Source organism: Lacerta agilis, chromosome 17 (assembly GCF_009819535.1).
Source record: "Lacerta agilis isolate rLacAgi1 chromosome 17, rLacAgi1.pri, whole genome shotgun sequence".
Classification (NCBI taxonomy): domain Eukaryota; kingdom Metazoa; phylum Chordata; class Lepidosauria; order Squamata; family Lacertidae; genus Lacerta; species Lacerta agilis.
In genome coordinates, this window is record NC_046328.1 from 3942056 (window position 1) to 3967861 (window position 25806).

The window sequence follows — 25806 nt, forward strand, 5'->3', positions numbered from 1 at the left end:
AAGGTATTATTTTCTTAATCTGGACACGTCCTCTTTGGTGATTTTGGCATATTAAGATTACAAGGATGCTCCTGAGCTACATTCCTCAAGGGCGCTTGGGTCTAGTTCTCACTGAGCTGATAAATCTCCACCTGGGATTTTAGGTGCCTATGTGACAGAATGTCTCCGTATGAAAACACTGTTCCATTACCAGTGCTGAAGGAAGAATACGCCACTTGAACAGCTGTCTGGTCCCAGTCCAGTTTGAAGTTGAAGACCCCCTCCCCTGCAAGAAAGCACAGAGGTCCTGAAGTTCCCCATCAATGCTGAGCACCTGGATAAATACTTAGGAGCCTAGCTGCTGCATCCGGCCAGTGGCCCATCTAGTCCAGCCTCCTGTTCTCCCAGTGGCCAAGCAATGCCCCCAGGGGAAGACCACAAACAGGGCAAGAGGGTTTCCAGCAACTGGCACTCTTGCCTTATCTTCAAAATGTCAACAGATGTTACAATCTGACTACTTTCTGCAGATTGAAGGGTGAGGGGGAGAAAGCAAATTACAACCCAAATCTTTCTTGAATCTCTCTGCTGTTGACATGAGAAGTCAGAAAGGGAATTTCAGTCTTATTTCTAATCAATGGCCTGAGATTTCAAAAGTGCTCACTGCTGTGGTCACAGGCTGTGCTGTAGGATGGCTAAATGATTTAGTGGGTAATAAATATGATTTAAGGGCTCCGGGGTGGATTTTCAAATGGCAGTGAACCTCCCAAGTCCTATCAAGCTGCTATTTAGGGCTCAAAAATACCCCAGAGGCAGAATCAGAGCTACTTTGCAGCTCTATTTCCACTGAGATTGCCTTGGGCACTGGCTATTTACATTTCTCTCCTCCCACCAAATACATTTTCTCACACTTAGAAGCATGCTAACCCTTTCCTCTCCTCCAACTGTGCTTTAAATTAGACCATGCTTCATTTATCTCCCCCAGAGACCTAAGTTTCAGGAACCAGCTGACTGATCCATCCTTTGAAAACTCAGACACTTTACTGTTGGTTCCACCAGCACAAGGAATAACGAACAAGGAAGATCAGGATTTTGCAGACATGAGTGTGCCAATGACTCTGATTATCATTCAATCTTCAGGGTTAAAATCACATTTTGGTCCTGCAAATATCAAATGCTTTTTCAGAAAAACTATGCAAATTCAGCATATTTGCATTACATCTGCATCATATGGAAATGATTTTTTTTCAAATATGGGAAGGCTGAACAGCACAACCCAGTACCTAGCAGAGATGAGACCAACCCAGATCTCACAATTTTTAGGTGTACATGTGAAAGAGCAGGGGGAAATTTATCTAAAAATGTAAAGCATAAATGCAACAAACAGGTGGTTGAAAACAGGTGCAAAACTCATGTACACTCTTCAGAGCCTGCTCTTTCTATGGCTCTCTAGTTTTTCATTAAGCAATGCATGTTTTCTCATTTGTGGAGGAGGCGAGGGTTTATAGCTCCCGATTCAAATCAGCACTTAACTTTGTCACACCATTTCTTGTTAGACAATATAGCAGAAAGGTCTTGGACTCTGTGTATGGTTTCTTTATTTTTATTTTTTTGGTATGGTTTCTTTAAAGATCACCTCTGTTCCATATCTGACGCAGAAGGGTCAAATGCTGACAGCATTTGGCGCTGAGTCAGAAAGCAAAGCCTTCTGACTTCTCAAAAGCATAACTGAGAGGTGAAGTGGAGTCTGACAGTCAATAAGCTCCTGTTCTTTATTAAGTATGGACAATGGGGAACTGAACAAGTGTACAGAAGAATAACAGTGTGAATGTTATGACTTTATTGTTTCTGTGGCTACATTAATGAAATCCTGGGGAGGGAGTATCATTTACTTTGGTTTCTCTGTGAAAACAGCCAGCTTTCAGCTCAACAAATGGGCTAGACCTTTGCCCGTAAGCCCATTTCAATGCGGTAATCGAACATGGAGCCCGTCCCACTGCTTAAACTGGCCTCCAAGTGATAGAGCAACTTTGCATCTGCAGTACCTGTAGAATGAGAGTTATTTTCTCTCCTTAATACAAGGAGTGGCTGAAAAGGCTCCCAGTCAAACTGGGAAACCATTGCCATTCTATTTAGGCTGGGGCTTTTCCAAGCAGCCGTTGTAGCTGAACAACAGCTGAGCCCCTGAACAACAGCAACCAGAAATTTAACTTTTGTAAAAACAGTTGTAGAACTAGGCCAATTTTCACAACAGAATTGAGGCTCAGTATGGCTGGGATACCAAACAGCTTGATTCACAAGACCAGCCGGTCCTCTCCTCCTTCCTGAATGACCTGGCCAATGGATACTTGGTTTTGCTGCTTGAGGAAACATTCCTTCTTGCACTCCATGAGTAGATGGAAATCTCGCCACATTTTCACTTGCTTCAGATTTGGACCATGGCTTTCCCGCACACTCTTCTGCTTCTCTCGCAGTTTCTGTTACTCAAAAGAACAGTCAAAATCAGTCTAAGAAATGATTCAGAGCTACAACAGTTACCTCACAGTGGGGCATGAACATTTATTTCTCTGAACAAGAGATCCTGGCCTCAACCCAGTACACCCAAAGGAGCGTCTCCACCCCTATCGTTCAGCCCGGACACTGAGGTCCAGCTCCAAGGGCCTTCTGGCGGTTCCCTCATTGCGAAGTTACAGGGAAACAGGCAGAGGGCCTTCTCAATAATGATACCCTCCCTGTGGAACACCCTCCCTCCAGATGTCAAGGAAATAAACAACTACACAACTTTTAGAAGACATTTGAAGGCAGCCCTATTTAGGGAAGTTTTTAATGTTTGATGCTTTATTATGTTTTTATATATGCTGTAAAAGCTGCCCTGAGTAGCTGGGGAAACCCAGCCAGATGGGTGGAGTATTATTATTATTATTATTATTATTATTATTATTATTATTATTATTATTATTATTATTATTCAATTGCTGCTACATTGTCTGTGTGGCATTACAAGGTCCTGGGACAGCCACTGTTGGGGCAGAACTCAGCATGCATATGCAGAGTGCTCAACCTGTGAGCTACAGCCTGTCCCCTAAATCTGAGCTCCATGCTTAGCACTAAAAACAACAACACATAGACCAGCCTTTCTCAACCTTGGGTCCCCAGATGTTTTTGGCTTACAACTCCCATCATCCCTAGGCAGCAGGACCAGTGGTCAGGGATGATGGGAGTTGTAGGCCAAAAACATATGGGGACCCAAGGCTGAGAAAGGCACACATAGATTAAGCGTTTTGTGTATGTTGAAATAATAGAAGACAATTTTTGATGACAATTCTGCAAATAATATCTAAAACAGGGTTAAAAGGAAATTCAAAATGAACTGTTATCAGGACTATAAACATATTAGTCACTGCTCTGTAGTCTGCTTTGTAATCTGGAATGAATAATAACAACAAGAACCTCATTTGTACCCCACCTTTTTCTCCAAGGAGCTCCAGGTGGCACACATGCCCCCCCCATTTAATCCCCACAACAACCCTGTAAGGTAGAGGTTAGGCTGAAAGACAGTGGCTGGTCATCCTAGTGAGCTTCATGGCTGAGTTGGGATTTAAAGCCTCTCATGTCCTAGTCTGACCCTCTCACCACCTGACTAACTCTAAACATAAAGAAAAAATGAAATTAATCTTTACAAGGAATTCCGTCCTTAAAAGTATAACACTTGCATAACCGAATTTATAAGGGAAACGTTAAAGAAAGAAGTAAAGAAAAAGGAATTATTTGTACAATTCTGAAGACGATTAAAAATGTACAGAACTCAGCAAGGGCCTTAGTCAACGCAGCTATCTCAAAAGCACTTCAGTTACTTTCTATAAAAACACCAAGGACAACAGCTGGGAGATGTATCATCTTCAGCCAGTTTCTGTATATACCACTTCAAATTGGATCTAGGAAAGTGTTGCCTGCATTACAATATCTTATCCCTGGGGTTCCTGGGGAACGTGCTGTTTGTAAAAGATAGTCAAGCAGCTTAAGCGTTATCTATAGGAAACCGACTTTAGAATTGTTTCTATATTTTATTTTGAGAAGCCGATTTCTCTGAGCTGCAACAGAATGGTTTTTCGGAGGCTGTGCATAAGGACCAGAATAAACTAATGACAGGCATGAAATGTAGCATTTTCTAAAATTGAAAGGGAATATTTTAAAAATAATAACCCATTATTACCTTTCCAAGGTTTTCTTGTTCCGTGATCATCCGAGTATATTGTTCCCTTAAGAAGATGATAAAGAAGACGACAAAATAAACACACACATACACATTATTTACAAAGCACCTGCGGATGTGAAGTCAAAATGCTGGAGAATCATAGCACCTGCTGTGGCTGCAGAGACCAGGAACTCGTGACTGCTCCTCTCTGGGGAGCAAGCCTGGGCAGTGTGTATGGAGGTCCTGGGCTGCTAGGCGACAAGACCCCCACTCTTGGCTCCACTGATGTGGTCCAAAGGAAAGCAGAGCAATCAGTTCAGCACCAGCTTGGCTGCAGGAGTCGCTGGAAGGCACCACCCAACTGTTTTAGGGACTCCACTCCAGATTTGTGTAGGGCAGGGGACAGCAACCTTTTTCAGCCGTGGGCTCAGACCATGTGGTGGGCTGGACTATATATTTTTTTTGGGGGGGGATGAATGAACGAATTCCTATTCTCCACAAATAACGCAGAGATGCATTTTAAATAAAAGGACACATTCTACTCATGTAAAAACACGCTGATTCCCGGACTGTCTGCGGGCTGGATTTAGAAGGCGATTGGGCCGCATCCAGCCCACGGGCCTTAGGTTGCCTACCCCTGGTGTAGGGTTTACTCCTTAACCCTTTCTTCTTCCAAAGATGTCCCGCAAAGCAGTAGGTATGGATTTTTCCTTGGAGTTTACTCTCAAAGCCTTTCTCACAGTTGTGTTTAGATCCAAGGCAGCGGAATTCTAGGATCAGAGTTTTCCTTCTCCTAGATGAGCTACCTTCCCATGTTGCTGAGCCCCATCTGCCTCTCATTTCCCTCTACAGCATGTGCATAAACTGCCTTCTTGCCGTTAGACCCACTATTGGCTTCATCCACTGAATCTGCCGGAGCCTGTCTTCACATGCAAGGGAAGTTCCTGACTCACCGAGGGTTTGAGAGCCATTGGTTACCCTTACCTGGTTCTGCTGGCCAGCTGCAGCCGTTTCCTGGAATTGTGGCTACTGTTGTATGCTGACAGCTTCTAGGGAGCCACAGGTGAGAGCTGAATGCAGGGTGGGGACCAATGGCAGACAAACTACCCCAGAAGGAGCATGATGTGTCCCCCACCAGAGGTACTATCCCAGCCTTAACACCGCATACACCCCAGCACTTTTAGAGGGTTCAAAGTAGTACCAGTACTTACTTTGTGTGCCAGTCAAATTTACAACAGCCCTGTAAGGCAGCTCCATATCATTATACCCATGTTGCAGGTGAGGGTCTGAGACTTTTTATTCAAAATTCCAATGGACTCTTGAGTAGATGATTCATTATGATTATTATTTTCTACTGTTAAAACACATATTTGTGTATATCTTTCCTGTTTTACTTCAAGGGCCTAGGAAAGTGATTAAAAACCTACCTATTGTATATTCAATTTGACACCATCTTAAAAGGTAGATTACACTGAGTAGGAATGAATTTTCTGAAGCTTGGCAGAGAGCTATATGGCCAAGGGGGATTTGGAGATGAGTGTCCTGCATTTGAAGCCTACAAGACTATGTCCTGAAGGACACTGGTTTCACACATCTAAGCTTCTATAAATTTGTGAGTCATCAAGGTAAGCTGAAAACCCCAAAGGAATTCACTGGATGATAGAAAAACAACAAATGTGAACCCTCCTACTTCAGCAGCCTATAACGATCCTTCAACTTCACTGAAATCATTGCAACTCTTGGCTCCGTCATCTGAGCAAAATGACAGTTTAACAGTTGACTAAAAGGGGGCTGATCCAAGGACTGGAAGCCTGGGACAGAAAATTCTTCCAGCTGGGAATCTTAAGAACTATAAATCCTCTCAGGCGGGGTGTTGTAGCTTTCCACTGGGGGAGGCAGAATAGGATTCCTCATGTGCTCCCCCCACCCCAGCCAAGACTATTGGGAACTTGCTCTTGTCTCCAGGGCCTGTGCCAACCATTTGCACATTCCCACCCCACATATCGCATGTCCTATGGGGAAATGGGATTTGCGCCTGGAACAGGTTTACTCTTGCAGCCCGGGATATCCATCTTTCTCATAACCTGCATGCAGCTGCTGTAATTTGTGCCAGGGCCAAGGCGACCTCAATTGCCCCCAAGAGAATGCACATCTATTGACATCCTTCCCCATCTCTTTAGGTTCACCAATTGCTCTTTAGTCCCAAGACTGGCTTTTACTTGGAAGGAGAAAAAACAGACAACAGAAAACTAAACCTCTGAATGTCAGGGTTGTTTTTTAGTTTTTAGTTTTTTTTTTGCTATTTATAATGATGTCTGGAAAGAATGCAACTTAATTTTGAAAGTTAAAACTATTTTTAGAGAACAAAATTAACTTTTCACATTCCTCGGTACTGACTCCATGGAACAGAGGATGGGGATCAGAATTAGGGCATTTTTGGTTCATTAGCAAACTGAGGTTCTGCTTATGGGTTGTTTGAGCTCAGTTTACATTCCAGTGCTCGCAATAAGAGACGTCCAGCCCTGAAAGGATTTCTAGAAATCTGCCTTCTCTTTCCATCCTCCACTTATTGAATTTCTGCCTATCAAAGCCTCTGCTTATTTCCTAGAGAATTTGCACTCTCCTGGTTTTTTTCACATGGAGTAGCAAATGGACATTCAGAAGAGTAACTCACCCAGAAGCACCCTCTCTTTTACTGTGCAGTAAAAAAGCAAAAGTGCAGGAGGCAGACACAGAAGACACCTGGAAAATGGAGGAACCCCCCCCCCCCTCCATGACAGATGGGCATCCTGATGTGCCTTTTCATAGTTCTTGCTGCTCCCAGAACTGCCCCTGTCTGCAGCATGGGGGACAGACAAGTGAGTGACTTGGGCAGGTAGAAGACTCACCAGCATAAACTAGGTGGCCTCTTAGGACTGGATGGGATGAGCACTGGACACCCAGCCTCTGACATGCTCTTCCTTCTCTGTAAGCACCTAGATACCAGGCAATCCACAGTGGCCCCAATAAGCTTGGCATTCTAAATACAGTACATACAAAGTTTGTGAAATAGCCACTATAGCAGACCAAGGTCTGAGAAGTAGGTTACAGCAAACAGACTGAGAACAAAACCCACTGAGCCGAGAAACACTCTCAATGTTCATTCACTAACTTCCACTGCAACTGTCCTCTCATTTCCACTTTAGCTTTACTATTCCTACTATTTCTTTGCTCAGCATTCAACTTGTATTTTCTCCAATGACACGGATTACACCTCTCCATATATTTGCAAGGGTTTTTTTTATCTGTTCCTGGCTGCTCCCCAATTTAACCACCATAAATGGAGACTCGAGATCAACAGGCGACATAAACAGTATTTTGTTCTTCAATGAGCTCTCTCTCTCTCTCTCTCTCTCTCTCTCTCTCTCTCTGCAGTCCTGTTTTCCTATGGAGAGAATCCTAAATGGAGCCACAGCAAACAAGAAGTGTCACTGCTGAGACTGTTAAGCAGAGGGAACAGAGAATTCCACAAAAACTTAACATGGTCAGTTTCTTCTAGTTCAAGACTAATTACACCTCCATTTCTGAAAAATTGTTTGGAATTAAACCACAGTCCCAAGTGTATCATCGAATCATAGAATTGTATAGTTGGAAAAGGACCCAAGGGTCATCTAGTCCAACCCCCTGCAATGCAGGAATCTCGGCTAAAGCATCTGTGACAGATGGCCACCCAACCTCTACTTAAAAAGCTCCAAGGGAGTCCACCACCTCCCAAAGGAATCCATTCCCCTGTTGAACAGCTCTTGCTGTCTGAAAGTTCTTCATCTTGTTGAGTCTTAATAACCTTTCTTGCCATTGGAATCCATTGGTTCAGGTCCTGCCCTCTTGAGCAGGAGAAAACAAGCTTGTTCCCTCTTCCATGTGGCAGCCCAGGCACGCCAGCTCCCTGGGCCACGAGTGCCCTAGCCCCCACAGCATTTTAAATGGGGGGGCAGGGCACCCACAAAGTTTGGTCGGGGCTGTGTGCATGCTGTAGGAGCATGTGCGCACTATGTCATAAGGCTGTCACTACAGGCGTGAGTGATGTCAGCACACCAATGTAGCTGATGTAGTGTGCTGACTTGGCGGCCCCAGGCACCCACAGCCGTGGGGGCAAGCTGGTGCTGCTGTGACAGCCTATGAGGTGTTTGAAGATGGCTCTCCTATCTCCTCTCAGCCTCCTCTTTACCAGGCTAAGCATACCCAGCTCCCTCAACCATTCCTCATAAGGCTTGGTTTCCCGGGAATGGTCTTAAGGCACTAGTGAGCCCAACCTCTTGCTGAAGCTAAGCATGTCTGGGACTGACCAGTACTTGGGATGTTCCTGGGGAGCATATGTGTAATGCCTCGGGTTCCAGGTTGAAGGAAGTCAGGATATAAATGTAAGAAAATGAGTAAATACCTGATTGCCTTTCTTCTTTCCTGCAGATCTGAAGAAACATACATCTTCATCTCGTCTTTGGCGCGCTGAAGGCTGACTTCTAGGATCTAAGAAGAAACACCTGAATTTAGATACCAACCGCCCTTCCCATGTAAGCAGTATCATCTTACTGAATGACTACAAAATAACCTTTTTCAGACCGACCTTTTTCATGCAGTTGACGTGATGATAGCGGCTTTCCTCCTGAATACACTCTTCATGAAGGGCCTTCACCTCCTAAAGCAGGAAGTGCACATTTTTAACACGTAAGATGACAAAAAGCCTGCAACATCAGGACCATTTTCAAGGAAAGAGTGCTTGTTGTCAACATCCCACTGTCACTGGTGATTCAATTGCTTCCTCTTCAGCCAAAGCAAGCAAAGTAATTGCTGTTAAGTTTAATTGGTCCAGGGGTGGATGCAGCCAACCCTTTTGCCACATGTCTGCACCTGGCAGAATGACAGGCCAAATGCCTGGATGCAGCCGTCTGCCCCCTGTGTGGGCCAAGTGGGGAAAGCCTGAGCGCATGTAAAACCAAGCTGATGAGATACGGAAGGGCAGCTCTGTCCTGACTGCTTTCCTACCTGCTCCAGTGCAGAACGGTTGCTCTCCAGGCCTGCTGCACAGCTGTCATACTGGGTTTTTCTCTCTCCGCATTCTTGGGTCAATTCCTGGCGGGGGGAAAGGTAGAAGGGCACATGAATTCTAACAGCATGTGGCACCTGGGGAGATCATGTTCTTGTCAGTCCTGCTGCCTAACCTCAGCTATTGGCACACAGAGGCCCTTACATAAACAAAAAAGGCATCTGAGGCACACCACTCATGGGGAAGCCACCAGCTTCACAGACCGACAGATCAAATAGGGTAAACCACCATGTAACTTGCAAGCTCCCCCCCCCCCCAACTTTAAAAACATGTATCACTACCCAGCGTCGTTAATGCTTTGGTGGATTAGGTTTCCCACTTGTTCATTCCATAGCCTAGATTTTGACTCGGCTGCATTAAAATTAAGCTTGCGCGATTTTAAAAGGATTGTGTTCCTGTACAAACAGTTTGTACAGATATTCACTTATGCCATGAGATAATCAGCATCACTAGCAACAGAGCACTCTAGTGAAAGGTAAACTACAATCTAGCTTGTGATAGGAAGCATGGCAGGGCATACTATACTGGTGAAGCAGCAAGTGGCCCTGGTGTAGGCCAGCCTTCCCTAGCCTGGGCCCCCATCACTGAAGCTGATGGGATTTATAGTCCAAAACAGCCCCAGAGTCCCAGGCTGGGAAAGGCTGCTGTATTCTACAAATTGTGCTTAAAATCAAAGTTTGCCTTCACCCATGTAATAAAATAACTAAGGTTGGGGGAACATATTTCAAGTGAGGGTGCAGGACACCAGGAATTTCTCCTACCTTAGAAGAAGAAGAAGAAGAGTTTGGATTTGATATCCCGCTTTTCACTACCCGAAGGAGTCTCAAAGCGGCTAACATTCTCCTTTCCCTTCCTCCCCCACAACAAACACTCTGTGAGGTGAGTGGGGCTGAGAGACTTCAAAGAAGTGTGACTAGCCCAAGGTCACCCAGCAGCTGCATGTGGAGGAGCGGAGACACGAACCCGGTTCCCCAGATTACGAGTATACCACTCTTAACCACTACACCAAACTGGCTCTAACTACCTTAGCCCCTCTGTAATAAATATAAGAAGTGTCTTGGTGTGTTACATCAGACCACCTGAGTGTTCTGCTAGGGGGCGTCATTTTAGGAGGTGAAACCTAATTTTTGCAAATTTATTCAGTGAGGCACCTTATATTTTTTAAGGTTTCGGGTCTGCTATTATTTTTGTGATTGGTCAACATTTAGCTTAGTAAGTCTACATTTGATGAAGAAGTACTTAAACTACTTTTGGAAAACCAAAGAATTTAATTTTACCTTCTGAAAATGTCAGATAATGCTAAATAACAACAACAATAAATACTAACAAAAATATTAATATATAAGATTACACTTTTACACTTATTTTTCTTACCAAGAAAAACTAAATTATCTTAATTTATCCAAAATACATTTCAAATTCCCATGTCATGTTACAACATTTTTGCACCCCTCATTTTTGGAATTTGAAAGTTGGAAAATTCAACACGCCCTAAATTTTCTGCTCATGTGAATGGGCTGAAGGTGACCATCACCCCATTCCTCTGTCCGGCAGATGAGTACGATGCATCGGAACATGGATGTTTCACCCTTATTTAAGGCATTTTATCCTTTGCCCTTTAGCAAAAAAGACTCTCAGATTGGCTTTCAAGAGAGCAGCAGCTCCTTGCCACTGCCAGTGGCAGTTCTACCTGCCTTGCTCCCCCACCCCACCCCGGAAGCTCTCTTTCTGCCCATCAGATCCAGGAGCACAGCTGCTGACAGGGCCCAGGCCACAAGAACAGGGCAGCTCCTGTCATACAGTTCGCTCGTCAGACAGCTAACAAGTTAACCATTGCACTACAACTTTATACAGGTCCTCTGGATAAATATTCAATAGCTGTCTTCTCTGATCATCCCAGGCTCCTTTGGGCACCATTTCCCTCATCTCAGCCAGAGCTTCACAGCAGCGCTCCCCATTCCAACCCTCTCTTGAATTTAGCAATATCTTAAAGCCACGCAGGTTTGTATCTGACACATATATGCTGCCTTGAGTTTGAGAAAAACACTAACAGACCCAGCAAACAAGCATATGATGAGCACACTGGATGGTGGATCCCTGGGGGTCCAATGTAGGTGTGGAATATAATTTTTTTTAAAGTCAATACTAACATTCACTCGACTATTATTTCTCTTCCAAGGAGGTTTACACTTGAAGAGACACTTTAAAATAGTTGAAAACACCAGATGCAGTTGATCATTTCCCTCCAATGTACATTTTGGCCTATATGATAGAGGCATCTAGCCACAGACAGTGTGGGGCATTACTTGGGGGGGGGGGGGCTCTGAGCCTCTTACTGCCATACAGGCAGAATTGCAGGAGAGGCGTTGGGAGAAATCTTGTCACACTGTAATCAGCCCAAACTATTTGTTCAAATAAACACAAACAAATTCAAGTCTCCTCCACTCACCTGACACTTCTGTCGCAACTGCCTTAAATCTTTGATAATCGGAGCAAGGCTTGACTTCTTATCAGCTACCATAGCATTCAGTTTTTTCACCTGTTTTATGGGAGGGAAAAGCATCACATGAATATGTTATTAACACCATAGCAGGAAAGCTGGAAACATTGGAGGGGGGGGGCAAAGGAAGATTAGAAAGACAAATGAGGAGGGAAAGATCAAGTAAGACGTGATAAGTGGAGACTGGCCATATACCCAGCACAAACAGTGTTGGCACACCAGGACACCCACAGCCACACTGCTCTGCCAAAGTAGATCTTGCAGGGTGGTGGTAAGATTCAAACAGACAACACCCTTCCTTCCAACAGAGCCTTTCAATACCGGGGAGGAAAAATCACCATTTCAGACATGTTATCCAGAGTCCGACCCTTCATTTCATCCATTTCGCTCTTCACGGCTGACACTCTCTCTAGCTCCTCCTGTGTATAGCTGTATCCAGAGATACCCTTCTTGTCTTCAATTGCTTGCTGTTAGCATAGAAAAAGAAAGACGTTTCTGAGTATACGTTCTGATAGCAGACAAGCAAACAGATTCTGAATTGCAACCAATAAATCGTAAGAAAGCCCTATGAAAAGTTAAAGACTGCCTAGTTTGTTTTTTGATTAACTAAACCAGGGGTTGTCAACCTGGTCCCTACCGCCCACTAATGGGTGTTTCAGGAGTCTAGGTGGGCAGTAGGGGGTTCTACAACACAAGCTGAATCCTCCTTCCATCGAGCACTGGTGGGCGGTAGGGAAATTTTACCATCAATAAAGATGTATTAGTGGGCAGTAGGTATAAAAAGTTTGACTACCCCTGAACTAAACTATATGAAAATCAGTAAGAACAGGTCAGCTGCTGCGGCAAGACATCTCTTCTTAAAGGGCATCTTTGCACAAATCACCTAGAGGAGCTTCTAAAGAACCAGCTGCATTTGCAATCATCCATTCCTTTTATTTGTGGAGGATGAAATAATTCTGAGTGTGCTGTTGTTATTTATTTACTAAGCCATGCTTTCCACACACAGATTAATAGTGTTTGATCAAGAAATGAGGGACGACACTTATTATCATCTTACAGCCTCACTTGCAGCCTGTTTTGCTTTGTTTCAGAAGAAATAAAACCTTTTACTGAGCAGGGAAGAAGATAAAATACACGCTTGGTTTCCATATTTTGCCACAGCTTCTCTTATAACTGATAAAAATATGAATAGCTTTAGGAAAAGGGGCCATCTCTACACCAAAGCAATTTTCTAACAAAGCAAGTGACAGAAGACAGACATGATGCCAGGGAAGTGGGCTGTGGGAAGGGCACGTGGGCACTGAACTGAGCGTTCCTGTAATGATTGGATCTTCATTGTTTCAGTGGCCCAGTTTGTGTCTAAAACTAAACCAAACTGCTGCATAGGGCAAAAGAGGGAATGTGTGGGTTCCCAAAGCTTAGTGCTACATGTATACCAGGTCAATGTGCATGAGGAAGCCACTTCAATTTTTTAAAAGCAAGGCAAAATTTCAGCTTTTGAATAACAAAATGCTAGAACTGAGATACCATGTACAGGTGAAACTCGCAAAATTAGAATATCATGGAAAGGTTCATTTCTTTCAGTAATTCAACTTAAAAGGTGAAACTAATATATGAGATAGACTCATGACATGCAAAGTGAGATATGTAAAGCCTTTATTTGTTATAATTGTGATGATTATGGCATACAGTTGATGAGAACCCCAAATTAACAATTTCAACTTTGGGGTTCTCATCAGCTGCACACCATAATCATCACAATTATAACAAGCAAAGGCTTGACATATCTCGCTTTGCATGTCATGAGTCTATCTCATATATTAAACTTCAGTAGCTAATGAAAACAATTGCTTACATAAATTGACTTTTCCACGTTATTCTAATTTTTCGAGTTTCACCTGTACATAACTTATTTTAACATACAATAAAGACTAGCTCATGTCATTAGAACTGTCTCAAAGCCAATGCTAAAATACTGAACCTAAACCAAAGGCTTCACTTAACACTATAACACAAGTGTAAATGTCACTCTGATCATGAAATCACATAACTCAAACAAATGTTTGGGTGCTCCCTCCCTCTTCCCCCTTTCTCCTTTGCTGCTCTGCATGCTTGGAACTGCCTCCCAAAACACTTTGGATGCCGCCTCTCTAACTTCCTTCAAATCCTTCCTCAAAATCCACCCTTCCTGTGAAGCATGAACACGTGTAACTGACACAGCTGAATCTTTTCCCCCATCTCCACCCCTCCCATGCTGCATTTTTGACTGTAGGTTCCTTGGGGCAAGCAGCTCTCCCCCTGCATTATGTAAAGCACTTGGTGCCCTGGCGGTGCTGGAACAACCCCGGGCTTGGCCTGCTTGGCTTTGCAGGAAGAGCTTGAAGCTAGAAGATTCATCCTGGCTACCTGCATTTCACAGTATGGACAGGAAGATCGAATGGCCCATTACCAGCTGCTGCTGGATATCCTCGTGGCGTTGTTTTAGGAGCTCCTCTGTTCTCTGCAGGATGCCGTACTCAGCTGTAATTTCTGCTATATCCAGGCGCTTCTTTTTGTAAAGCGTGTTTTTGCTCCGAAGCTTATTAACATACCGCTTAAACTGAAATGAGAGATAACAGGGACCTTTGAAATATGAGGAAGTTACATTTAGCACAAACTATTGCACCCCGTCAAAATGTTTTGGGGCGGCCTTCCTCTCTATTAAGTACAGTATGTATTTCCCTCAGGAGTCCTGTACAGACCAATACCAAAACAACCTTTTTTTAAAAAAGGAAACTACATTTCTTTTCTTTTTAAAATCTGTGATATAGGTAATCTTTCTAAGTGTAAAAAATTGTGTTGCTTTTAAATAACAAATGCTTAAAGGTTGCCATCATTGGCAGTCTGAGACCCCCAGAGTAAGTGTATGTTCTATAAATAGTGTTGCAGGCAAGGAGCCCATCCTAAAATCAGCCCAGATCATCTGACATCCTGTGCAGGGCGGTGATGCTTTGTCTACCTTGCTGTGCTCCCACAACTATTTTTAAAGTGAAATACTGTGGACATTCTTAGTGAAAGAACAAACCCACCTACTGCTCAGTGTGTGTTCAACGCAGACCAGGCTATGTGTACCTTTAAGAACAGTCTTTTCTGCTGTGCCAAGGCTCAGGACAAGGTCACAGAAGTCACACAAGAAAGCAAGTGCATGATCATTTCAGGTTTTGGCAGGGTGTGGATCCCCAAAACACAGCTGCTGTGGAAGCTCTGCTCATTTCAATGGGGCTTGCACAGGAATCTCCCTAGCAGATGTTTGTTTTTTGCTTAAGAGGATAAAAGGCCCCCCTGTCCAGCAACAGCATTTGAAAGAGAGAGGCCTATATTGCCCACCCAGCAGTGATAACCTTGGTAATAAGTTGCTAGCGCACACACACCTAAAATGGCACCTGCAGCACTTTGGTGGTCTTAAAAGAAAAAAAGGAAACAGCTCACTTCCATTTAACAAAAGTTTCCCTGCCTGAGGGGATTCTGACTTGCCATAGGTGAGTCACCGGGTTGTTAACCTACGAAAGTCAGACAGATGCTGATTGCCCTGTCAAATCTGATCTTGCCTGCAGAATTCAGCATCCTGATAACCTCAGCTTTCCTTTTTTTAAAAAAAACAACAAGCAACTCTCTTACATATACACATGTACAGTGACAAGTTTGATAGTGTGCAGCCCAAGCCTTGATGAAAGCTTCAAAGCCAGGCAGGAGCTCTGTTGAGTTTCCAGTGCTCCGGGCAGGAGTCGCCCCACGCGGATTGGCAAAAGCAGAAATAACGATGTAAACAAAGGACACATAAAGCAACAATCGCATACAGGTCACTGAATCCAGTTTTTCCACACACATAATTACTTATGCATAAAGTTTTACTTTTTAAAAAAGAAACACTTGATACTGTAAAATACACTAAAAGTAAACGCTGGGATAACTAAGTGGGTAGAGCATGCAACTCTTAACAGGGTTATTGGTTCAAGCCCAGGTTGGGCAACAGATCCCTACATTGCAGGGGTGTTGGGTCTGTCCCCACCTAATTGCCTTCTTACCTACAACCAGGCCAGGGAGTGGCCCTGGCTGAGAGCACGACAGTCTTTTGCCCTTGAGGAACTCGACAGGGAGAAGGATTGGGGTGCAGGAGCTGACCTTGGCTCTGCCTCCACCCACTACTGGCCTCCTGCCTTCCACCCTTATCAGCCACCACTGTGGACCACCTTCTTCCCTGGAGATCCAAACTGCTTCTGAGCATGCTCAGACTTGAGGCCGCTTCCTCAGCACTGCACATCCTAGGGAAGTGGTAGGGACAACTTTCAGAGGGAAAGGAATACTGTGCTGACAGATTGTGAGGAGCGGGGAAAGTACTACCTGATCAAGTCCATTCTGCTTACAGAGCGAGAAGAAAGTGAGGCCTAAAGGTCTTCCAACCAGCTGAACCAAATGGTTGAATTAAGCAAGTACAATATTGCAAAGTCTGCCCTGCAGCCGGACTGCTTGGCATTTTGGTGAAGCGTAGGCCTAAACCTGCTGCAGCAGCAGCAGCTAACAACTGAAACCATTATGTAAAACAAGCATCTATCACGCTGTCTTCTCAGGAAAGAGAGGATTATAAAAGTACAGGGAAGTCATGACAAAGCAAAACTGCAGTGAGAACAGAATTGCTATTTACATAGCGAAGAAAAGAGGGCTTTGCAAAACAAAGCATCGCACAGCAAGTGTTTGATTGAATACCAAAGAAGTTCAACTCCACAATCTTGCAAGGGGCCTTTCCTGCTACTTTGTACTTCTGGCATTCACAAAGTAACTGGAGGCAGATGTTCAAGTGTGATTGTTCTCTCACTACTGTGCTTTGTTGTGGGGCAATCACAGGCACCTACTGAGGGCATCAACCCCGGCATATATCTGTCGTCTGACAGCTTTCATCACTGGTGGTGGTGGTGGAGGTATTAGCCTCCTTCCTGCAATATGAACGCCCTTTAAGCACAAAACAAGACCACCTCCTTTCACAGCTTCAATCCCTTGCCATGAAAGAATCACTTTGTTTTATGCATTCTTTTCCTTTGCTAGGATGTGCACATTAGGACATTTCCTTTGCTGCTAAAGAAAAGGGAGGAGCTGGCTGCCTCAATCCTTCCATTTTTACCTGAACAAGTGCAGGATCAATTCTTGTGCAAGTGAACTGCTAAGATGGAAGTGCTCCCATCACTCCTAAAATAATAATAATTAGCATCTGTTCTGGGAAATCCTTTGGCATTAAACTGGCCTGGATTTTTGGTTGCTCAATTGACATTGCAGGGGTGCGGAAACCTTTTCACCCTGAGAGCTTCGTTCTCCTGCAGGAAACTCTCCCCACATGCTAGTAGTGGTGGGCGGAGCTGGAAGTAAAAATGGGAAGGCTTCCTTCCAGTCACACAGAAGCTAGTGGCCTCCTAGTATCCCCCTCCCCACATCTCTGCTTCCAGGGAAGCAAGGGCTCAAAGGCACATTCCAGCCTGGCAAAGGACCTGGCGGGTGGAAGGCAGAGAGCAGGGATGGTGAGGGACACCGCCACTCCTGTCCTAAGACAGCCCTGGACTGCCCACCATTGTGGAAGGAGGAGAGCAAAACGCAAGAATCAATAAGCCTGGAAACACAAAGGGGAAACATTTTTTAAAATAAATATATAAGTCAATGTAGGTTCCTGAGAACATTCTTAATGAGATACTGCAAGACTCTCTTTAACTGCCTCAGCAGGATGCCATAGAATAATGTTTGCAAAAGATATATATTGAGGATGATGGAGCAGATGGCCAATCTTCCTGCCAGTCCAATTAATGCAATACAGACAATCCCAAGCAGTTAAAAACATTTAGTCTAAGCAAATCTCTGGCTGTGACAAGCTCTCAACAGCCATTTGCAAGATACCACAGATCTTATCTTGGACAGCCATTTTGGGGTATGATTTATTACAGCCACTTCCATTCCCTATTACGGAGCTGAAAAGCCCCACCCATTTCAGTGGGGTCTGGGGGTTCATAAGCAGCTTCCCAGCTGCCGCCTAATGCTTGTGGAGAAGCTGACTACTGAAGAAGAAAAATATCCTGCGGTCATCTTGTCGGAGAGGCCATTCTAAAATATCAGTATTAGGGAAACTGTTTCTGGGCCACACATGACTAAGGCTCCTGTTTGGCCAGGCAGGGACCAGAGATGACAAATGTCTTTTAGTTTATGGTAAAGACCTCTCTCTTAATCCAGAACTTTGTTCCTTAAAGTACATCTCTATTAATCACCAGGGAAACCTAAGTGAATGTCCCATATTTAAAGGAAGAAAAATGTTTTGAAACAGCTCTGGAGCTTCAAAATGTCCAGAAGTACTTTTTGGAAAATTAAGTGTCACCTTAAGGGGTACCAGGCACCCCTTGCTGGGGTACACCTCCAGTGGCAGACATGTGAGAAGGCACTCTCCAATTCCACCCATAAGACTTGCTTTAGCTGCATGTTTTTATACATGGAGTCCACCCTAAACCTGTACTGTAATGAGGTTACATGAAGAAATGCCCAGGTTCAGAATTGCCCTGAGGTCTCCTCCGAAGAACCACCAGCACCTGGGCTGGATATGTCCCCTGAAGGGACATCACTTGCGGCTGTGGACAGATTCCCAGTAGACAACCATGACCCATGTGGTTGGTTGGTTTTTGTCCTTGTTTTATTATGCATGTTGTGTTCTCATTTTGTATTTTTATGTTGTGAACCACCCTGTAATCTTTGGATGAAGGGAAGTATATAAATTTTAATAATTATTATTAATAATTATATTTATAAATCATAATTTATTTGTTTTCTTCATGCCCTTTACCATATCATCCAAGGGTGGGTTACAGCAACTTAAAAACAAGGTATTAAAACAGTTTAAAACAAATTACAATCCAGAGAGATAAAGTATAGTTATGTGTGTGTGTAACGTCAATCATGCTCTGGGCAGCAGCATCTTTAGTCATTCAGACCAATCTATTTATTTTGCAATATACTCAATCATACTGGAAAAAGCCTTCTTACTTCTTGGTGGAAACCTGCAGATGAGCAAGACAAATGCTTTATCCATTCAAGTGAGTGCTCCAAGAGCATTCATGTGTGCTAAGCCAACATTTTACACCTGAGCCACACCGTAAGTTTGGCTTCACTGACAGTTAATGCCCTGCTTCAAAAGTTCCTGGCTTCTGTCGCTGTATGTCAGGTGACTGTCTGTGGCTGCAATCCAACCTAGGGGTTGGCTAGGCTGACTGCTGCCAAGGGCGAAGGGCCAGGGTGGTGCAAAAATCAGGCCTCTCCACTCTTGCTTCGAGTGGCTAGGAGTCCGCTCGCCTGTCCGCACGCTCCCCAGGCCACTCCAGGTAGCCAGGTGACATGCGCATTCTCCTCTGGCAAGAGCACAAAAGACAGGGAGCACCAATACAGCTCCTTGCCAAGGGAGCGAGGGAGCCTAGGTCCACCTCTGATGCACTTAAATGAGTAAACCCCATGTAAAACAATGAGACTTACTTCTGAGTAGGCATATAGGATGGCACTGTAATCTCCACCCCAACTCCCAAAGCAGGAGCATATTTTGAAAAGGCTGAAGGACTAGCAACAGGGGCTCTGCCCATTGACTCACTTTGGCACAAAAGACTCCCCAATCCCTTTGTTCCAGGGCAAATACTGAGAGGCGTTTGCAGCATTCCACCCCCTCCCCCTGCTGCACAATTATGCACCTCAGTTACAGGCAAAAGGGAATGAATAGCCAAAAGGCAGAAAGGCAGGACTGTGACCAAGCATCTGTTGCTATTCAGCTCCGAATCTGGGTCTGAAACCAGACTGGGAATCAGTATAATCCAAAAACACATTGGGAGTTAGACCTTCACCATATACCTTGCTCCCCTGAAAGCTGTTTTGAGACTGGATAACTATTAAGTTCAGTGATGTCCAAGGAGCGCTTTTTTCAACAGATGTCTAACCACTGCCTAAACAGTGGTGACTTCAGGCTCTCCCAGCAAGGGGTTCATGATCTCTTCTGCCTTATCTGGCCACTAATCAGACCAGAGAGGCAAGGCTTCAGCAGACAGGTGGCATCTCTGGCATCTCCAAGTATTCGGTCCATGTCATCAGCCTGCACCAAGTGAAAACTACCTTTCCCAAGTTGCCTATCCCTCTTCTCTGTTGCCATCTGGACCTTCCAACCTTCCCTCTCCCCTCCTGTGATTTCAGCTTTCCTTCTGACAGAGAGTGAGTCAGGGCCCTAATCTCACCAGGACTGCCCACAGCCACCCCCTCATCCCTCTGACTTCAGACTATCTGCTTGGTGTCCAACTCTGAAATGGACTAGGCTAGAGCTTGCTGACCATTGGACCGTATTCTTTGGCACTCATCCTGCTGCGCTCATCTGACAGCAAAACAGTTTCTGTGAGATTAATGCCACTTTGATTTTGTTCCATCCAGCATGCTGAGGAAGTCGGGGGGGGGGCGGGGAATCTAGGCTCCCCCAAACCTGTGTTCATCTTTAGAAGAGTACAATGTGCTGTGAAAGGGAGCTAAAAATATATCCCGTTTACCTAGGATCACTTGTAATTGAACCACCTACCCTTCTAAGAGCTGGAATGTGATTCTCTAATTTTCAGGATCTGACAGCTGCAGGGAGAAGTGTGCCAGCATTGTCTGCGTTTCTTTTGCTTCTGTGAAATAGCATCTGAGGTTCTTGCATGATATTCTTCTCTTTGCAACAGACAACTTTACCCCCTGACTTCTATGCGGTTTCTACTAAAAACACACCAGCTATCTCCTGCTGTTAGCTTGTCAGTTCCAGCCAGCTGTGCAAACGCCGGCCCTCATAGGACTGGAGGGCTGTGTGTTCCTCTGCATCATTAGAGGAGAAAGCAACATGCCGGCAAGTAAAAACATAAGCCAGGGTTGACCTTTCTGTGGATGAAGTGTTAAGACCTCAGCTGAAGATACGATTGCTGGTATGTGAGAGTCCAGGCAGAGAAGGCATTAATTCATCTGAGTGCCAGAGTGAGTGAGGGCCAGGCCACAAGGGGATACAGCAACCCAAACCTAGGGGGCAGTGGGCAGACAGAGCAAACCAGGTCAAATAACAATTAAGATCTCTAGCACCACATCCAAAGTATTAGGGACACAGAAATTAGGAAGCAAGTGGTATAAAGGCCACCCCAGGATCACCTCCTCCAACCACCTCAAACCAAAAGGGTGTTCGGTTTAGCACATGCTGTCCTCTATAGCAGCTTGTCAGACAGCCAGGGAAGCTCAAAACCACTGCAAGGGGCCACCCACTATGCTAGTTAAGATCAGTGTTAGTTCTCCCCAGTCACATGCTCAGCACCATTTATAATTTAACAAGACTCTTTCATGTTTTTTTCAGCACTCAAGAGCTTGGAGAGCTTAAAACTTCATTAGAGGCTCAAAACTATGGAGAAGGTGCAAAATGAAGTTTATTATGTTAATTCAAAAATAAACCCAAACATGTGCTAAACCCATCAGTGGCATTTTCTCAAAACAGCAGTAAACGTGATACTATGGTAGGCTGCTGGGGTCCTCTTTTTCATTTAGAAAAAACAATGGCAGGGAGGCCATGAGAGGTTTATAAAATTGTGCACAGTGAGTGCAGATAAGAGTGTCTGCCACTTTCTCATGCTACTAGAACTCAGGGTCATCCAATCAAACTGACTGGTTGGAGATTCAAGACAGATACACAACTAATTTATGGATTTCACTTCCATGATTGATGGACAGTAGCAGCTTAGATAGCACTAAAAGGGGACCAACAGCTTAATGGAGGAGGAGAGCCTATCAGTGGCTTTATGGAACCTCCATAACAGCTTCTGGAGGCAATATGGGAGAAGCCTACTGCCTTCACGCCTTTCTTGTGGGCCTCCTGTAGGCATCTGATTGGCCAGCATTGGAAGGAAGATGCTGAACAAGACAGCCCTCTGGTCTGAGCCAGCAGAGCGCTTCTTAAGCTTTTGTAGAAAACCTCCTAGGTCCAAACTGATGGAAGTTAGAAGGTATTTGAACATGCCTGTCTGCTCTTCCCCCTCCTTGCCTTACTCCACATTGCAGCACAGCCATGAGCTCAACTTCCTTTGCTCGCCAATTTCCTGTTCCACCGTTGTTGTGGGTCTTAACAGTTTAGCTGCTTTACAGATTGTTCCCGTCAGGTGCATTGACAATGTGGAACATTTTTTATGTACTTTACAGTACACTTGAACTAACAGCAGATATGACAAAGCGTTTGTGGTTCTCCCTTTCTCTCTTGCAACACTCTGCTGCTGAGTATTTAATCACTGCTTTACATAGCAGGAATGTTATGATTGTCTGCTTTCAAATTTGACTAAAACAAAGGTTAAGTGTGAAGCTGAAGTTAATATACTACCTAGGAGGATTTTAAAAAACAGTCTTGGGTTTATGGAATAATAGGAAACAGTGGACTTGCAACAGAATTAGGTGTTGAAACCAGAATGTCATTTTCCTTTAAAGACTCTTATCTCAAGGGTTTGTCATCTAGCTGTCTTAGGTTGCAAAGACTGGCTGCTAAAGCCATATTTGGTATGGGGAATAGTGCCCTTTACTTCAGAGAAGATAATGCAGCAGGGGAAGGGCCAAAACTCTATGCTTAAGTTCTTTGCATTCAGCAAGAGCTACCGTGACTGAACTGTCCGCCTCAAAGTCTTGCTTCTTAACCCCTCCCAACCTTTTCCTTACCCTTTCCTCCCACAGTCTCTCATGGCCCACAGACCCAAAGACTGTGGAGTCCCACAGATGGCTGGTGCTACTTCTGCCTGCTCCCAGTTTTCTCAGACCCATGTAGAGCTGCAGTAAAAGCAGAAAGGGAGGCAATAAGAGCACCTCTGTTTGCTGCCTGTGAGCTGCACGTGGCTCCCATGGGCCACTTTAAGAGGGCCTTTGCTCTAAAAAGTGGCATAAAAGCATGGAAATAAAATAGTAAGGGACCAGTCTGTCAAACCTGAATTGTAAGAATGACAAAGCCAAAATGGAAACAAAATAAAAAATTCTTTCCAGTAGCACCTTAGAGACCAACTGAGTTTGTTCTTGGTATGAGCTTTCGTGTGCATGCACACTTCTTCAGATACACACGAAAGCTCATACCAAGAACAAACTCAGTTGGTCTCTAAGGTGCTACTGGAAAGAATTTTCTATTTTGTTTCGACTATGGCAGACCAACACGGCTACCCACCTGTAACTAAAGCCAAAATGGTGTGTGCTATTCAGTTGTCCTTGGGAGTTAATGGGATCCACTTTAACAGTTAAACATGGAAGCCAAGATACAAAAGCATGACAAGAGATCTGGATGCAGATGGCGGCTTTTGGTTTACAATTCTCTAACATCAGCTGCTGAGGCAGTGTGACAAATCACTTTTGATCTGAGAGGCTTTCCCAGAGCAGCCTATTCAACCACACTGGCTGCCCCCACAGTCTGGAATGGAGGGTGTATGTACAATAAGCTCAAGACTCATGTGCAAGCTTTTGCATTTTCTCTCCTCACCCTGACCCTGCACTTACCTCATCCCCTTTCAAGACTTCGGCACCATTCAGTTCCCGGGCTTGGCTTGACTTCTGCAACATTTGCTTCTCGAGGTTGGTCAGCTCTTCCTTGGCAGCCTGAAGCTCTTCGGCCTTGGCTGCCTTCTTCCGGGAAATGATGGAGGCCTGTTGGGTCATGTTTATCAATCATCATTGCAGCAGCACACGGCAAGTTGAAACATTCCAGGTGGGGCAGCACAATGGGCAGAGTGGAAACGTTCAAGGCATGAGATGCCAGCATACAATACAGACTTGAAACTAAATCCTTGGATTAGAACAAGGTCTGCTTTACCTTCATGTAGCTGCACTAGGTACTTCAGACACATAATGGCCTTGAAAGAAGAAGAAAAACTGATACCCCCCCCTTCCTGTAAAAGGACTTTGCTGCCTTGCTACTTAGAAATAATTCCTCCTCAACATGGGTATGGTTAAGTGGCAACTTTGCCACTTTATTATTATTATTTTTTTAAAAAACTTTATTTCTGCCATCACAGAATTCCGAGAGGCACACCTAGTAGTCCTAGGCAGTCTCCTATCCAGGCACTAATCAGAACCAGACCTGCTTAGCTTTTGCAAGGTGGCTGCATTATACCTTGGAAGCCACACCCGACGATTTCCTTTAGTGCGTTTTCAAAAATTAATGATTTTAAACTGTAGCAATGAAGAGAAAGATTCTGTAGTTATTTCACCAGTGTCTTAATGTGGATTTTCATAGCGTAGCCCTTCAACAAGCTACAGAAATACACAGGACACAGATTAAGGCAGAACAGACCCATAAAAAAACAACAAATTAATTGAAAAAAGTCTGTATCCATGTTACAAGGCATATCTGATAAGACTTCTAAAATAGAAACAGACGTTGCTTAAGACATTGAAAACAGTCACATTTTAAATCTGAATCACATAGTCTAGAAGTGTGGGTATTATAGCCAGAGGGATACATACTGTGTTATTATTTTGAACTGTTCTAGTTTTAATTTAGAGATTCTCATACCATTTCTCCATCAGACAAATATAAGAACAAAGTTCCTGAAAATGGTAGGAGTGGCAATTTTAAGAGCACAACACATTAATATTTCACCATGCATTAGCATTCTGATGGACAACAGTTTTCAGAGGTCTTTTGCACCCGTTACCTAAGATCATTTATTTATCTAAAACATTTCCAGCCAGTCTTCACACAATTGCACAAGGCAGCTTGCAGCACTGAACTGGAAATGTCAGGGATTGAACCTGCGACCTTCTGCATGCAAACCATGCACTCTCCTACTGAGCTATGCCCCCACCCATCACCCCACCACCCATTAGGAGGACTCTATGACGTCATCATACAGACAGGAGAAATACAGAATCCAATTTAAGTGGCGACAGACAATACAATGAAAGATGAATACTTTTATTTCATTCAGGCCTCCTTGGGATAAATATAATCATTTTTAAAACAGCACAAGCCATTATTTCCTTTTATGCAGCATTTTTAGTGTTGCTTTTAACAGAACAATGCTTTCCAGAGCTTTACTATACGATAGCAAGAACCAATAGGCTGCAGTTCAAACATACAGCTTCGGATTATGTTACAGAGTTCTAAAAATTAAACACAAGCCTTCTGTTTTTTTCTTATTTAAAACATGGATTATACAGCAATAGTGTAGGCAGTTTCCAGTTTTCCAATAGTGAACAGCCTCCACTCACTGGATTAAAAAGCTTTTTCTATAGTCTATCTATGGTGATTCAGCCTCTACAGTACATGCCTTTCACTTCTCCAAACTAGGCCCATGGTGACAAATTGTGTTAAAAACATATGGGGTGATCTTGTAAAGCCGACGACAGTGCCCTGTGGAGCTGAGAGGAGTCTGCCATATGTTATTGACCAAGAGAAGCGCTCTGAATTCCTGGAATGGCTCATCCAAGGGACGTCAGCACTTTATATTAGGAGCCAGCTGGTCTCTTGTACCAGCACATTATGTAGCATTCTTAACCTTGTAACACATCGCTCACTTAAACAAGATGCTGCAGGTCACATTCACAATCAGATATCCTACCTTTTTAATGTACCCAACTGAACATTCTGACCACTGACTTTGGAGCTGTCTCACATTATATAGATGGGTTTATCATCAAATTTGTAAATCAAAATATAAGCAAAATTCAAAGTCTCACAGGCAATTGGCTGCTCAGGATAAGGTAAGTGAACCACCCCGAGATCTTAAGAGGAAGGGCTGTGTATAAATGCAATAAATAATAAATAAATGATTTTTCAAAATAACATTTCTCTTTAGAGAAGACTTTGTTCTCACCTGTTGTCGATACATTGAAAATTTACTATCAATTGGTTCATATTTCATCATCCGCTTCTCAATCAACTGATTGATTTGTATGTTGACCTCATTTATCTGAAACATAGATTAAAACACAAAGAACGCTTGTCATCTGAGAAAAGGTTTTCACAGCCAATGCAAAATTATGTCATTT

The 25806-nt window shown here is 44.0% G+C and overlaps 1 protein-coding gene across 2 annotated transcripts in view; it reads right to left on the minus strand.

The window, feature by feature from the left end:
• Positions 1-2048: 2048 nt before the first annotated feature.
• Positions 2049-25806, minus strand: part of IFT81 (intraflagellar transport 81) — a 45980-nt gene continuing 22222 nt past the window's right edge. Inside the window, exons 10-19 of one of the 2 annotated variants that reach the window (XM_033174555.1) lie at positions 25632-25727; positions 23314-23460; positions 14204-14353; positions 12093-12221; positions 11704-11793; positions 9194-9280; positions 8775-8846; positions 8592-8677; positions 4190-4235; positions 2049-2453 (exon numbers count right to left, since the gene is read on the minus strand). In XM_033174555.1, the coding sequence (XP_033030446.1) occupies positions 2271-2453; positions 4190-4235; positions 8592-8677; positions 8775-8846; positions 9194-9280; positions 11704-11793; positions 12093-12221; positions 14204-14353; positions 23314-23460; positions 25632-25727 (1086 nt within the window). In that variant the 3' untranslated portion in view covers positions 2049-2270. Of the gene's footprint in view, positions 2454-4189; positions 4236-8591; positions 8678-8774; positions 8847-9193; positions 9281-11703; positions 11794-12088; positions 12222-14203; positions 14354-23313; positions 23461-25631; positions 25728-25806 lie in introns of those variants that run through there. The other variant, XR_004428117.1, reaches the window with a different exon arrangement.